This window comes from Aulonocara sp. 'chitande type north' Nkhata Bay, linkage group LG23 (assembly GCF_057382095.1).
Source record: "Aulonocara sp. 'chitande type north' Nkhata Bay isolate Kocher_YH1m ecotype deep benthic linkage group LG23, A_spYH_male_GT1.1, whole genome shotgun sequence".
NCBI classification, from domain to species: Eukaryota; Metazoa; Chordata; class Actinopteri; order Cichliformes; family Cichlidae; genus Aulonocara; species Aulonocara sp. 'chitande type north' Nkhata Bay.
Genome location: NC_141365.1, coordinates 1,595,861 through 1,611,595, shown reverse-complemented (window position 1 = coordinate 1,611,595; position 15,735 = coordinate 1,595,861). Strand labels below are relative to the sequence as shown.

Genomic DNA, 15,735 nt, shown 5'->3' with positions numbered 1-15,735 from the left:
AAAAAAGTCGCCTTTCTTCCAATAAGTTTGGTCTAGCGTCCCTGACGTTTCGCGGAGTTACCGCTTCTTCAGAGGGATACATGCTACTAGGTGTCCGGAAGGAGCGAGGCATTTAAACACATTTCCTGGGAGATGCCCAAGTCCTGGGCCCCTCCCAGGATTGGTAATCATAGGTCACATGGGTTTCATGTCACCAAATCCCTCCCCAATAATAAAAGGTGTCCAGGCCTCTCTCTAAAAAAACAACAACAAGATTAAAAAATGAAAATAAAAAAACCCATTTAAAATATCATATGAAATTGATAAAAAAAAGATAAAATTAACCATAGAAAATTGTAAAAAAATATAAAAACAAAACCCATGACAATACAATTCAAAACCATAAAATTATTATTAATAATTTTTATGATTAACACATCCTCCTGCTGAGGATAGTTTAATAAAATATATGTATACATATATAAAAAAAGACCTTATTTTTTAAGAAAGAAGGTGAACACAAAAAAATATATCTCTGAAAAACAAGGGGGATGAAAAAGAACAAAGCTAAAGTTAAGACAAATATAATCAAATGGGGATGGAAAGGAAAATTATAAAAAAACTAGGTAAGGGAGTGGGGTCCGGAGGGAGTCTTAGGGCTGTCGCGGACCAGGGGGAGAACCCGACAACGGGTAACATCCGGAGCAGGAACGTGAAAAACAGGGAAAGAAAGGAAAAAGAAAATACATAAAAAAATCTGCAAAAACTAAATAAACAATCAACCCATATTCACCTTCATTCCAAAACTAAAAGGCTATGTAAGACAACCCATAATAATAAGAGTCCAATATTAAGAATGGCTTTTTAAGAGTAATTGAACAAGCAATCCACGAGAACCACAACTTGAAAGGCTGCTTTTTCCTATTGCAATAGGACAGCCATTATACTCCCCAGTAAATGATGGGGGGAAGACATCACTATAACGAAATCAGGTAAACGGTCAGTCGGTCAGCAGAGGCCTCAACATAGATAAGAGGACAAATTAAGTCTTATTTCATGGCCACCTCAACCCAAATGCTTGGCATTTTTAGATATTAACTTCCCACTTAGGGTTTAAGTTTCCCAAATGCAGTTATCAACTGTTAATATTTCCCCCAAGATGTTAATTATAGGGTCATGCGGCCTGGGCAGGGTCATCTTCCCTTTTAATTCTCCATTTCTAATAATATCTGCCAAGCCAAAGTGGTTAGGTTTAGGGCCATGTATCTAGTTAAGACCATCCTCCAAATTATCCACATTCTAGGGACTCTTTCTTTAAGGCAAAATGGTTAAGTTTAGGATCCAGTGGCCTGGGTAGGCTTATCCCACATGTTATACACAATGAAGATACGAATAAAGAAATTGTTAAATTCAGATTATTAGATCTTTTTGAAAAAAAACAATTCAATAAACTCAATAATCTCCATTTGTCCCAAGGAGATGCTGTTTTATGTTTCAAGGAGTAGTCAGTCTGTTTACTAAGAGGTCCTTTTTAGGAATCGTGGATGGATGTCAGATACAAATTCCTGGCACAGGCTAGTTAGGTGTTAGGAAACTATAGCTTAGATGTTTTTTAATTCAAACTTTGGTGCACGGTCCTAGGAATTACTGAAGCATCCCATCTCCACTTACTCCGCTCTTCTCCTTCTCTCCAGCATACTCCTCTTCTTCTTGGGTGCATCTTGTACCTTCTTCCATATGTTGTCAAATCATAAAACCGTCCCCCAATGTCTTTATTCCTCCCAGGCCATAAGGCAGACTCATTGAAAGTTCCAGCACTGTCACCAATACTAAAAAAGGTCCCAAAGCCATATTTCTCCCATGACTCCCTGGAGGGGATGTGACCTCCAAGAGAAAGGGTTTTTATCGTTTTTGATTTTCTTATTCATTTTCAACAATAATCACACTCCATGCAGTTAGTAATTATAACAAATCCTCACACTGTTAGTGTTACACTCTGTTCAAAACAACCTCCATGCAGTTCTGTCATGGGGACTTATGGCAATCAGGGAAATATACTCCATATTGACAAGTAGTCTTTGTATTTTTTTTTTTTTTTTTTTTTTTTTTTTTTTTTTTTTTCGGTGACATTTTGCTTAGAAATACAAATATGATCTGTTCACAGAACTTCTATGTTATAAAACAAACAACAGGTTTCCAGACCATTTTTTCTTTTTGAACTTTCTTTATTTCTCACCATACTTTCACAGCCTGACCTGTAATTCTAAGGATTCTCCCTCCCTCAGACATTGGAGTCTTAATTGATTATTCCAAACCATATACTGCATATACTTAATATTGACAACATCAAAGAAATACCAAATACTAAAAATTCTACACCCAAAACAAATTATTCAAAATAACCATCAACCGGAGAGTCTGTAGTTGTTTCTCAGACAGGCACATTCAGGCCTGTTGGCCTATAAGTTTTCAACCTGTCAGTCCATATCCTCTCCATTCTCCTCCGCTGACCGACTGACCAGCCTGGATTGGCCTGTAGACCCATGATGCTCAGAGCATCCTCTGTATGTTCCCTGAAGTGAATTGCCACTGTGGAGCGCGGTTGATCCGCCCGTATCGCATACAGGTGTTGCTGCAGGCGTGCTCTCAAACAGGCCCCAGTTTCCCCCACATACATTAGTCCACACCGCCTACACCGTATCACATAAATCACATTTTTTACTTCAAGAGAAAATCTGCCTGTGGTCGCCCAAGTGGCCCCACTGTGTGGATTGCTAACCATATGGCTATATGTTAAATAGCCTTTGAGTATATCAGGTGGTTCTTTCTCTCTCCCCCCCAGTTTGGCCCTAACCAAAAGGTCACCCAAGCTGGGATTCTTCCTAAAGGCCTTAATAAACCGGACCTCGAACGTACGGCCCCGAGCTTTCATATCATCAAGGTTTTGTTGTATACCGTCAAGAAAGGATTTGGAGCTCACGTGGAACGTGCTGACAAAGGGCAAGATGTTCTCCCCTTCAGCTTCATCCCTGATGGCGTTTGGCTCGAAGGGAGTGCCTTCATCATCCTCCCTGCGTGCTCTCTGAGAGCAGAGGTTCGAGAGGGTATTCTTATATACTCTTCTCAACATTGACCGTGAGTATCCCCTCCCTTTCAGGCTCTTGAACAATATGCGGGTAGCATTATTGAAATCCTCCCTTCTACTACATATTCTATGAAACCTCAATATTTGTGACTTTACAATTCCTCGGAACGTATGAGGTGGATGGTAACTTGATTTATGTAAAAGCGCATGCGTGTCGGTGGGCTTGAAGTAAACTCTCGTATGTAACCTCCTCCCTTCTTCCCCCACCTCCCCGAAAAAAACCGTCGTGTCTAAAAAGTTAATCTCAACATGGCTGTATTCATATTTTAGCTTTATTGATGGGTGATGTGTATTTAATATCTGTACAAACCGCTGGAAAGCATCCTCCCCGTGCGTCCACGCACCCACAATGTCGTCTAGGAAACGCAAATAAAATACCGGCTGTAGCGGGCATTTGGCCAGAGCCTCTCTCTCCCATTCGCTCATGTAAATGTTCGCATAAGAAGGGGCATATCTTTGGCCCATCGCCGTGCCCTCCATCTGCAAATAGATTTTATCTTCAAACTGAAAGTCATTATTAACGAGGCATATTTCTAGCAGCTTTAAGATCTCCGCGTCCGGACGCGCAGCCTCTGGATATCGGCGGAAGATATTGCTGACTGCCCTCAGACCCATTTCCGTATTGATGTTTGTATATAAACTGTCAATATCTATGGTAAATAAAAATGCATTGGCGGGCACTGGCATAGAGCGGATAATATCCAAAAAGTGGTACGTATCCTTAAGATAGCTCGGGTGTTTATTAGACAGCGGTCCGAGAAACGAATCAATATACTGCGACACATTGTACGTAGCGCTACTACAATCCGACACGATCGGCCTCCCAGGTGGGACTTCAAATTTGACGGTCCAGGTGTCAGGGCTCTTATGGATTTTAGGCAGAAGGTAGAATAAGCGCGGGCGTGGATCATCAGGGCCCAATAAATAGTCCCGTTGTTTAGCAGAGATATGTTTATTATGATACAATGAATAAACGATCTTTCTGATGTTCCGTTGCACTTCGGGTTGAATGGAATATGGGATACATTTATAATATTTTGTATTGTCAAGTTGTCTTTGGGCCTCTAGCCTGTACTGCTGTTTATCCATGATAATTATTTTGGACCCTTTATCTGCCGGTTTTATTACAATGTTCTCATTCTCTTTCAGGTCCTTCAGCGCCTGTCGTTCCTCCCTCGAGAGCCCACCTACCCCACCCACCTGCGGACAGAAGGAATGAAATGACCGAATGTCCCTCCTTATCAGATCTCTAAGCGAGTCACTCAAAGCGCCCCACTCTGGTTCCCAAACAGACGGCTGAATAAAGGGCTCTCTGCAAAAGTCATCATTGTCAAAATAATCTCTCAATTTTAAGCGTCTATGGTAATTATGTAAGTCACGTCGAAGTAGCTCCCGGGAGAAGCTGAATGGTTTTGGGCTGAAAGTGAGGCCCTTCTCCAGTAAACCTAATTGTGTTGGTGATGGGACAAAAAGCCTAGAAAGGTTCAACACATTAGAGGGAGAGGACCAATCTAAATCTGGCAGGGGAACAGGAGTCTTATCCTCAATCCGCTGCTCCGTGCACGGCTCTGTCACTCCTCTAAACCCACGTTTAGTCGCAGGCTTTCACACCAGCAGTCAAAGATTTTTTTAGCAGTCTCACTTGTCCAATGAATACCATCAGCTACGGTATGGAAGTGTTGTTGTGCTATACAAGGTAAATAATTATAATGTGTACTGATGAAGTTATTGATCATAGTGAGATTTGTCTGTTGGAGTTTGGACAGTGATTTGGAAAAGTGGATGTGGGCTACAAAAATGTCCGCATTCGGAAAAACGGCTTTCGCCCCATTCACTACCTTGCGTAGTTGTTTAATTGAGGTCTTCTGGGGATCCTGGTCCTTATTGTTAAGGCCTACAGACAAAATCACCATTGCCGTACTTTCACACACCGGTGTCATTTCCAACAGGTTAAAAAAGTGATAAAAATTCGCACCCGGGTAGCTCTCTACCTGAATCTGATCATTCTGGAAGGGGGGTATCCTATTTAAATTGGAGTCGCCCAAGAAAACTACAGGTTTGTCAATTTTAATTCTCCAATCCTGCAGTTTCCTACTAGGCCTCGCCCGATGGTAAGTAGGTGTATGGTAGCCCCCCTCTGCGCCCCTCATCTCCCCCCCCGCCTCAACCAGATCTCCCTTTCCCGTAATCCCGCGTCCACTGTGAGACTCCCTCTGCTTTATTTGCCGCACGGTTTTGAACTCTGCCACCGAGCCATCGCTCTCATTATCCTCCTCGCTAAGGTGAAAATTACTCTTAATATTATAATAGTGGGGATCAGCGCGGTCCAATGAGTCACTGCTCAGGTTTCCCGCCGGCTCCTGCTGTTGCAGGGCCTCAATCGTCATTTCACCCACTATCTTATCACCTGTTTCAGCAGAGGTTTGGATTTTTACTCGCTTTTGTTGTTGTTTCATTATAGGGTCCGGACCATTCGTCCGGTCTCCTGCGCGAGACGTGGAGCAAGAAACTGAAGGGGTGGCAGGCTCAGATGGCAACCTGTTCGCGGCCGTTAAGGGCAAGTCACGGCGCACAGTATTTCTAGGACACACAGGGGGAGAGCACAAAGAGGCAGGCAGAATGTCATCGGTTTCATCTAAATCAACCACCACGTTTGATCTAATTCTGGCTGTTGTCTCCACCCTACTCCCACCCTCTCCCGTCTTCCCCCCATCTACATTTCTCCCCTGCGGGAGAGCTCCCGCGGTGGCCGGCGCACGGGCATTAACAGTCTGAAGCTCATTCAGCTCTTCTACAATAGTTTTCCTTTTTCCCAACGATAGGTTTTTCTGATGGGAAACATTTTGTGTATTACTGCTACTAGCAGTCTGGTTTTTAACCATTGTAGGTAAGGGCGGAAATTCGTTATCATCTCTCAAATCAATCGGCATTACCCCCGATCTTCCCCCCCTCTGTACTGTATTCTGTTCCCGTGTGTGGCCGGCCTCCGAACGGGCCCTCCCTCCACCCTCTTCCCCTGACGATTTAAACAGAGTTTCAACTGTTGACATTGTAGAAACACGTAAGCGAGCCCCGTATCTTTTAAAAGCCCACGTCTTTGCCACCTGAAATGACACCTCAGTCTTTCTAGTTTCTTTTAAAGATTCAATGACAGTGGCATAATGATCATAAAGAATATCTAAATTTTTAGACATCCAAGAGTCTGTATTTTGATCAAGTTGCCTCCTAACTTGTTCTGTGGGCACAGCCGGTTTTATAAAACTAGAGAGCCTGGACACCTGTTTTATCATACCCCTGGGGTATAAGCCCGTGTCGCGTGCTTCTTCAATTACACTTTTATGGTGTACTGTCCGTATTAAATTAAATATATTCTTCGCACTCTTCCTTGTGTCGGCATCAAGTGCACGCTTTGGTGCGGGAGCATCTTGTCCTCCTTGTTGTCTGACACGTCTCATGTACGGGCGACCCCATCCCTCCCCATGCCTCGTCCCCTCCCGACCCCCAGCATGCGTAGCCAGACCGTCACCAGACAAACTTTCACCTAAGGTTTCAAAGTTATTGTTTTGTACCTTATATTTGTCAGTGGGGAGCTCACCTGAGTTTCTTTGTGTTTGTTGGACCACTCGATTCAGGCTCAGTGATCTCTGCCTCCTCCGTGCTCTTCGCTGGTGGCGTGGAAACGTCCATCCGCCATCCTGCATGTCGTTTTCTGGCAGTCGTGGCGTTTCCGACCGGTGTGCCTCCATCCTGGACCCGAAAAATATGGTAGTCCCACCGACCACGGGCGTCCCCGCGTCAGTGTCTGTTGGTCGGTGAAGACTCAAAAGACAAGAGGGTTTAGGTGCACAAACCGATGCCTCGCTCAGATCCAACGCCACCTCTCACTACCCGTTTAGAGTTCACGGTCACTTTGCTACAGGTGAATAAAAACTCCCCACTTTATAGTTGTAAAAAGTTTGTCAATTAAAATAGTCTTTCATGTGACTGGGCTAAACAAAGTTACTTGTCGCCCATCTCTGGAAGGGCTAAAAAAGTCGCCTTTCTTCCAATAAGTTTGGTCTAGCGTCCCTGACGTTTCGCGGAGTTACCGCTTCTTCAGAGGGATACATGCTACTAGGTGTCCGGAAGGAGCGAGGCATTTAAACACATTTCCTGGGAGATGCCCAAGTCCTGGGCCCCTCCCAGGATTGGTAATCATAGGTCACATGGGTTTCATGTCACCAAATCCCTCCCCAATAATAAAAGGTGTCCAGGCCTCTCTCTAAAAAAACAACAACAAGATTAAAAAATGAAAATAAAAAAACCCATTTAAAATATCATATGAAATTGATAAAAAAAAGATAAAATTAACCATAGAAAATTGTAAAAAAATATAAAAACAAAACCCATGACAATACAATTCAAAACCATAAAATTATTATTAATAATTTTTATGATTAACACATCCTCCTGCTGAGGATAGTTTAATAAAATATATGTATACATATATAAAAAAAGACCTTATTTTTTAAGAAAGAAGGTGAACACAAAAAAATATATCTCTGAAAAACAAGGGGGATGAAAAAGAACAAAGCTAAAGTTAAGACAAATATAATCAAATGGGGATGGAAAGGAAAATTATAAAAAAACTAGGTAAGGGAGTGGGGTCCGGAGGGAGTCTTAGGGCTGTCGCGGACCAGGGGGAGAACCCGACAACGGGTAACATCCGGAGCAGGAACGTGAAAAACAGGGAAAGAAAGGAAAAAGAAAATACATAAAAAAATCTGCAAAAACTAAATAAACAATCAACCCATATTCACCTTCATTCCAAAACTAAAAGGCTATGTAAGACAACCCATAATAATAAGAGTCCAATATTAAGAATGGCTTTTTAAGAGTAATTGAACAAGCAATCCACGAGAACCACAACTTGAAAGGCTGCTTTTTCCTATTGCAATAGGACAGCCATTATACTCCCCAGTAAATGATGGGGGGAAGACATCACTATAACGAAATCAGGTAAACGGTCAGTCGGTCAGCAGAGGCCTCAACATAGATAAGAGGACAAATTAAGTCTTATTTCATGGCCACCTCAACCCAAATGCTTGGCATTTTTAGATATTAACTTCCCACTTAGGGTTTAAGTTTCCCAAATGCAGTTATCAACTGTTAATATTTCCCCCAAGATGTTAATTATAGGGTCATGCGGCCTGGGCAGGGTCATCTTCCCTTTTAATTCTCCATTTCTAATAATATCTGCCAAGCCAAAGTGGTTAGGTTTAGGGCCATGTATCTAGTTAAGACCATCCTCCAAATTATCCACATTCTAGGGACTCTTTCTTTAAGGCAAAATGGTTAAGTTTAGGATCCAGTGGCCTGGGTAGGCTTATCCCACATGTTATACACAATGAAGATACGAATAAAGAAATTGTTAAATTCAGATTATTAGATCTTTTTGAAAAAAAACAATTCAATAAACTCAATAATCTCCATTTGTCCCAAGGAGATGCTGTTTTATGTTTCAAGGAGTAGTCAGTCTGTTTACTAAGAGGTCCTTTTTAGGAATCGTGGATGGATGTCAGATACAAATTCCTGGCACAGGCTAGTTAGGTGTTAGGAAACTATAGCTTAGATGTTTTTTAATTCAAACTTTGGTGCACGGTCCTAGGAATTACTGAAGCATCCCATCTCCACTTACTCCGCTCTTCTCCTTCTCTCCAGCATACTCCTCTTCTTCTTGGGTGCATCTTGTACCTTCTTCCATATGTTGTCAAATCATAAAACCGTCCCCCAATGTCTTTATTCCTCCCAGGCCATAAGGCAGACTCATTGAAAGTTCCAGCACTGTCACCAATACTAAAAAAGGTCCCAAAGCCATATTTCTCCCATGACTCCCTGGAGGGGATGTGACCTCCAAGAGAAAGGGTTTTTATCGTTTTTGATTTTCTTATTCATTTTCAACAATAATCACACTCCATGCAGTTAGTAATTATAACAAATCCTCACACTGTTAGTGTTACACTCTGTTCAAAACAACCTCCATGCAGTTCTGTCATGGGGACTTATGGCAATCAGGGAAATATACTCCATATTGACAAGTAGTCTTTGTATTTTTTTTTTTTTTTTTTTTTTTTTTTTTTTTTTTTTCGGTGACATTTTGCTTAGAAATACAAATATGATCTGTTCACAGAACTTCTATGTTATAAAACAAACAACAGGTTTCCAGACCATTTTTTCTTTTTGAACTTTCTTTATTTCTCACCATACTTTCACAGCCTGACCTGTAATTCTAAGGATTCTCCCTCCCTCAGACATTGGAGTCTTAATTGATTATTCCAAACCATATACTGCATATACTTAATATTGACAACATCAAAGAAATACCAAATACTAAAAATTCTACACCCAAAACAAATTATTCAAAATAACCATCAACCGGAGAGTCTGTAGTTGTTTCTCAGACAGGCACATTCAGGCCTGTTGGCCTATAAGTTTTCAACCTGTCAGTCCATATCCTCTCCATTCTCCTCCGCTGACCGACTGACCAGCCTGGATTGGCCTGTAGACCCATGATGCTCAGAGCATCCTCTGTATGTTCCCTGAAGTGAATTGCCACTGTGGAGCGCGGTTGATCCGCCCGTATCGCATACAGGTGTTGCTGCAGGCGTGCTCTCAAACAGGCCCCAGTTTCCCCCACATACATTAGTCCACACCGCCTACACCGTATCACATAAATCACATTTTTTACTTCAAGAGAAAATCTGCCTGTGGTCGCCCAAGTGGCCCCACTGTGTGGATTGCTAACCATATGGCTATATGTTAAATAGCCTTTGAGTATATCAGGTGGTTCTTTCTCTCTCCCCCCCAGTTTGGCCCTAACCAAAAGGTCACCCAAGCTGGGATTCTTCCTAAAGGCCTTAATAAACCGGACCTCGAACGTACGGCCCCGAGCTTTCATATCATCAAGGTTTTGTTGTATACCGTCAAGAAAGGATTTGGAGCTCACGTGGAACGTGCTGACAAAGGGCAAGATGTTCTCCCCTTCAGCTTCATCCCTGATGGCGTTTGGCTCGAAGGGAGTGCCTTCATCATCCTCCCTGCGTGCTCTCTGAGAGCAGAGGTTCGAGAGGGTATTCTTATATACTCTTCTCAACATTGACCGTGAGTATCCCCTCCCTTTCAGGCTCTTGAACAATATGCGGGTAGCATTATTGAAATCCTCCCTTCTACTACATATTCTATGAAACCTCAATATTTGTGACTTTACAATTCCTCGGAACGTATGAGGTGGATGGTAACTTGATTTATGTAAAAGCGCATGCGTGTCGGTGGGCTTGAAGTAAACTCTCGTATGTAACCTCCTCCCTTCTTCCCCCACCTCCCCGAAAAAAACCGTCGTGTCTAAAAAGTTAATCTCAACATGGCTGTATTCATATTTTAGCTTTATTGATGGGTGATGTGTATTTAATATCTGTACAAACCGCTGGAAAGCATCCTCCCCGTGCGTCCACGCACCCACAATGTCGTCTAGGAAACGCAAATAAAATACCGGCTGTAGCGGGCATTTGGCCAGAGCCTCTCTCTCCCATTCGCTCATGTAAATGTTCGCATAAGAAGGGGCATATCTTTGGCCCATCGCCGTGCCCTCCATCTGCAAATAGATTTTATCTTCAAACTGAAAGTCATTATTAACGAGGCATATTTCTAGCAGCTTTAAGATCTCCGCGTCCGGACGCGCAGCCTCTGGATATCGGCGGAAGATATTGCTGACTGCCCTCAGACCCATTTCCGTATTGATGTTTGTATATAAACTGTCAATATCTATGGTAAATAAAAATGCATTGGCGGGCACTGGCATAGAGCGGATAATATCCAAAAAGTGGTACGTATCCTTAAGATAGCTCGGGTGTTTATTAGACAGCGGTCCGAGAAACGAATCAATATACTGCGACACATTGTACGTAGCGCTACTACAATCCGACACGATCGGCCTCCCAGGTGGGACTTCAAATTTGACGGTCCAGGTGTCAGGGCTCTTATGGATTTTAGGCAGAAGGTAGAATAAGCGCGGGCGTGGATCATCAGGGCCCAATAAATAGTCCCGTTGTTTAGCAGAGATATGTTTATTATGATACAATGAATAAACGATCTTTCTGATGTTCCGTTGCACTTCGGGTTGAATGGAATATGGGATACATTTATAATATTTTGTATTGTCAAGTTGTCTTTGGGCCTCTAGCCTGTACTGCTGTTTATCCATGATAATTATTTTGGACCCTTTATCTGCCGGTTTTATTACAATGTTCTCATTCTCTTTCAGGTCCTTCAGCGCCTGTCGTTCCTCCCTCGAGAGCCCACCTACCCCACCCACCTGCGGACAGAAGGAATGAAATGACCGAATGTCCCTCCTTATCAGATCTCTAAGCGAGTCACTCAAAGCGCCCCACTCTGGTTCCCAAACAGACGGCTGAATAAAGGGCTCTCTGCAAAAGTCATCATTGTCAAAATAATCTCTCAATTTTAAGCGTCTATGGTAATTATGTAAGTCACGTCGAAGTAGCTCCCGGGAGAAGCTGAATGGTTTTGGGCTGAAAGTGAGGCCCTTCTCCAGTAAACCTAATTGTGTTGGTGATGGGACAAAAAGCCTAGAAAGGTTCAACACATTAGAGGGAGAGGACCAATCTAAATCTGGCAGGGGAACAGGAGTCTTATCCTCAATCCGCTGCTCCGTGCACGGCTCTGTCACTCCTCTAAACCCACGTTTAGTCGCAGGCTTTCACACCAGCAGTCAAAGATTTTTTTAGCAGTCTCACTTGTCCAATGAATACCATCAGCTACGGTATGGAAGTGTTGTTGTGCTATACAAGGTAAATAATTATAATGTGTACTGATGAAGTTATTGATCATAGTGAGATTTGTCTGTTGGAGTTTGGACAGTGATTTGGAAAAGTGGATGTGGGCTACAAAAATGTCCGCATTCGGAAAAACGGCTTTCGCCCCATTCACTACCTTGCGTAGTTGTTTAATTGAGGTCTTCTGGGGATCCTGGTCCTTATTGTTAAGGCCTACAGACAAAATCACCATTGCCGTACTTTCACACACCGGTGTCATTTCCAACAGGTTAAAAAAGTGATAAAAATTCGCACCCGGGTAGCTCTCTACCTGAATCTGATCATTCTGGAAGGGGGGTATCCTATTTAAATTGGAGTCGCCCAAGAAAACTACAGGTTTGTCAATTTTAATTCTCCAATCCTGCAGTTTCCTACTAGGCCTCGCCCGATGGTAAGTAGGTGTATGGTAGCCCCCCTCTGCGCCCCTCATCTCCCCCCCCGCCTCAACCAGATCTCCCTTTCCCGTAATCCCGCGTCCACTGTGAGACTCCCTCTGCTTTATTTGCCGCACGGTTTTGAACTCTGCCACCGAGCCATCGCTCTCATTATCCTCCTCGCTAAGGTGAAAATTACTCTTAATATTATAATAGTGGGGATCAGCGCGGTCCAATGAGTCACTGCTCAGGTTTCCCGCCGGCTCCTGCTGTTGCAGGGCCTCAATCGTCATTTCACCCACTATCTTATCACCTGTTTCAGCAGAGGTTTGGATTTTTACTCGCTTTTGTTGTTGTTTCATTATAGGGTCCGGACCATTCGTCCGGTCTCCTGCGCGAGACGTGGAGCAAGAAACTGAAGGGGTGGCAGGCTCAGATGGCAACCTGTTCGCGGCCGTTAAGGGCAAGTCACGGCGCACAGTATTTCTAGGACACACAGGGGGAGAGCACAAAGAGGCAGGCAGAATGTCATCGGTTTCATCTAAATCAACCACCACGTTTGATCTAATTCTGGCTGTTGTCTCCACCCTACTCCCACCCTCTCCCGTCTTCCCCCCATCTACATTTCTCCCCTGCGGGAGAGCTCCCGCGGTGGCCGGCGCACGGGCATTAACAGTCTGAAGCTCATTCAGCTCTTCTACAATAGTTTTCCTTTTTCCCAACGATAGGTTTTTCTGATGGGAAACATTTTGTGTATTACTGCTACTAGCAGTCTGGTTTTTAACCATTGTAGGTAAGGGCGGAAATTCGTTATCATCTCTCAAATCAATCGGCATTACCCCCGATCTTCCCCCCCTCTGTACTGTATTCTGTTCCCGTGTGTGGCCGGCCTCCGAACGGGCCCTCCCTCCACCCTCTTCCCCTGACGATTTAAACAGAGTTTCAACTGTTGACATTGTAGAAACACGTAAGCGAGCCCCGTATCTTTTAAAAGCCCACGTCTTTGCCACCTGAAATGACACCTCAGTCTTTCTAGTTTCTTTTAAAGATTCAATGACAGTGGCATAATGATCATAAAGAATATCTAAATTTTTAGACATCCAAGAGTCTGTATTTTGATCAAGTTGCCTCCTAACTTGTTCTGTGGGCACAGCCGGTTTTATAAAACTAGAGAGCCTGGACACCTGTTTTATCATACCCCTGGGGTATAAGCCCGTGTCGCGTGCTTCTTCAATTACACTTTTATGGTGTACTGTCCGTATTAAATTAAATATATTCTTCGCACTCTTCCTTGTGTCGGCATCAAGTGCACGCTTTGGTGCGGGAGCATCTTGTCCTCCTTGTTGTCTGACACGTCTCATGTACGGGCGACCCCATCCCTCCCCATGCCTCGTCCCCTCCCGACCCCCAGCATGCGTAGCCAGACCGTCACCAGACAAACTTTCACCTAAGGTTTCAAAGTTATTGTTTTGTACCTTATATTTGTCAGTGGGGAGCTCACCTGAGTTTCTTTGTGTTTGTTGGACCACTCGATTCAGGCTCAGTGATCTCTGCCTCCTCCGTGCTCTTCGCTGGTGGCGTGGAAACGTCCATCCGCCATCCTGCATGTCGTTTTCTGGCAGTCGTGGCGTTTCCGACCGGTGTGCCTCCATCCTGGACCCGAAAAATATGGTAGTCCCACCGACCACGGGCGTCCCCGCGTCAGTGTCTGTTGGTCGGTGAAGACTCAAAAGACAAGAGGGTTTAGGTGCACAAACCGATGCCTCGCTCAGATCCAACGCCACCTCTCACTACCCGTTTAGAGTTCACGGTCACTTTGCTACAGGTGAATAAAAACTCCCCACTTTATAGTTGTAAAAAGTTTGTCAATTAAAATAGTCTTTCATGTGACTGGGCTAAACAAAGTTACTTGTCGCCCATCTCTGGAAGGGCTAAAAAAGTCGCCTTTCTTCCAATAAGTTTGGTCTAGCGTCCCTGACGTTTCGCGGAGTTACCGCTTCTTCAGAGGGATACATGCTACTAGGTGTCCGGAAGGAGCGAGGCATTTAAACACATTTCCTGGGAGATGCCCAAGTCCTGGGCCCCTCCCAGGATTGGTAATCATAGGTCACATGGGTTTCATGTCACCAAATCCCTCCCCAATAATAAAAGGTGTCCAGGCCTCTCTCTAAAAAAACAACAACAAGATTAAAAAATGAAAATAAAAAAACCCATTTAAAATATCATATGAAATTGATAAAAAAAAGATAAAATTAACCATAGAAAATTGTAAAAAAATATAAAAACAAAACCCATGACAATACAATTCAAAACCATAAAATTATTATTAATAATTTTTATGATTAACACATCCTCCTGCTGAGGATAGTTTAATAAAATATATGTATACATATATAAAAAAAGACCTTATTTTTTAAGAAAGAAGGTGAACACAAAAAAATATATCTCTGAAAAACAAGGGGGATGAAAAAGAACAAAGCTAAAGTTAAGACAAATATAATCAAATGGGGATGGAAAGGAAAATTATAAAAAAACTAGGTAAGGGAGTGGGGTCCGGAGGGAGTCTTAGGGCTGTCGCGGACCAGGGGGAGAACCCGACAACGGGTAACATCCGGAGCAGGAACGTGAAAAACAGGGAAAGAAAGGAAAAAGAAAATACATAAAAAAATCTGCAAAAACTAAATAAACAATCAACCCATATTCACCTTCATTCCAAAACTAAAAGGCTATGTAAGACAACCCATAATAATAAGAGTCCAATATTAAGAATGGCTTTTTAAGAGTAATTGAACAAGCAATCCACGAGAACCACAACTTGAAAGGCTGCTTTTTCCTATTGCAATAGGACAGCCATTATACTCCCCAGTAAATGATGGGGGGAAGACATCACTATAACGAAATCAGGTAAACGGTCAGTCGGTCAGCAGAGGCCTCAACATAGATAAGAGGACAAATTAAGTCTTATTTCATGGCCACCTCAACCCAAATGCTTGGCATTTTTAGATATTAACTTCCCACTTAGGGTTTAAGTTTCCCAAATGCAGTTATCAACTGTTAGGGTTAGGGTTAGGGGTTAGGTGAAAACAGGCCACCAAGGGCCTGGCAGGCACTGACCATCGTGGGGGCCGAGGGTTCTTGCCGGGAGGTGGAGACCCTGCCCGGGTGTTCCAAAAATTGCCCATATCTTGGGTTAACTGTCTTGGGGCCGTCGCGACGTTTCGGCTGAGTTGTGCCTTCTTCAGACTGGCCCGGTAATAATGACTCTTTTTATTTAGGTTCTTTCTCTTCCTTTTATTTAGGTTTTTTCAGGTAAGTATATTTTAACTTTACTTTTTCTTCTTTTTTTAGGTTCTGCGACAGGTAAGTA

General features: G+C 43.2%; 2 protein-coding genes across 2 annotated transcripts; both read right to left on the bottom strand.

The window, feature by feature from the left end:
- Window positions 1–101: 101 nt before the first annotated feature.
- LOC147300789 (uncharacterized) lies at window positions 102–7,116 on the bottom strand. Its single transcript, XM_086283830.1, has 2 exons — window positions 6,720–7,116; window positions 102–5,704 (listed from the first exon to the last, which is right to left on the bottom strand). The coding sequence occupies exons 1-2, from the start codon at window positions 6,809–6,811 to the stop codon at window positions 4,696–4,698; spliced, it is 1,101 nt and encodes a 366-aa protein (XP_086139956.1). The 5' UTR covers window positions 6,812–7,116; the 3' UTR covers window positions 102–4,695.
- Window positions 7,117–7,252: 136 nt separating this feature from the next.
- On the bottom strand, window positions 7,253–15,414 carry LOC147300788 (uncharacterized). The gene is made up of 2 exons (XM_086283829.1): window positions 13,870–15,414; window positions 7,253–12,854 (listed from the first exon to the last, which is right to left on the bottom strand). The coding sequence occupies exons 1-2, from the start codon at window positions 13,959–13,961 to the stop codon at window positions 11,846–11,848; spliced, it is 1,101 nt and encodes a 366-aa protein (XP_086139955.1). The 5' UTR covers window positions 13,962–15,414; the 3' UTR covers window positions 7,253–11,845.
- Between the last annotated feature and the right edge of the window lie 321 nt (window positions 15,415–15,735).

Bases quoted from the DNA above. Each gene is read 5' to 3' on its own strand.
- LOC147300789 (XM_086283830.1), bottom strand. From the start codon at position 6,811: ATGGACGTTTCCACGCCACCAGCGAAGAGCACGGAGGAGGCAGAGATC. The intron at 5,705-6,719 runs GTGAGCTCCCCA...TGTGTGTCCTAG, and splicing joins ACAAACACAAAGAAACTCAG to AAATACTGTGCGCCGTGACT.
- LOC147300788 (XM_086283829.1), bottom strand. From the start codon at position 13,961: ATGGACGTTTCCACGCCACCAGCGAAGAGCACGGAGGAGGCAGAGATC. The intron at 12,855-13,869 runs GTGAGCTCCCCA...TGTGTGTCCTAG, and splicing joins ACAAACACAAAGAAACTCAG to AAATACTGTGCGCCGTGACT.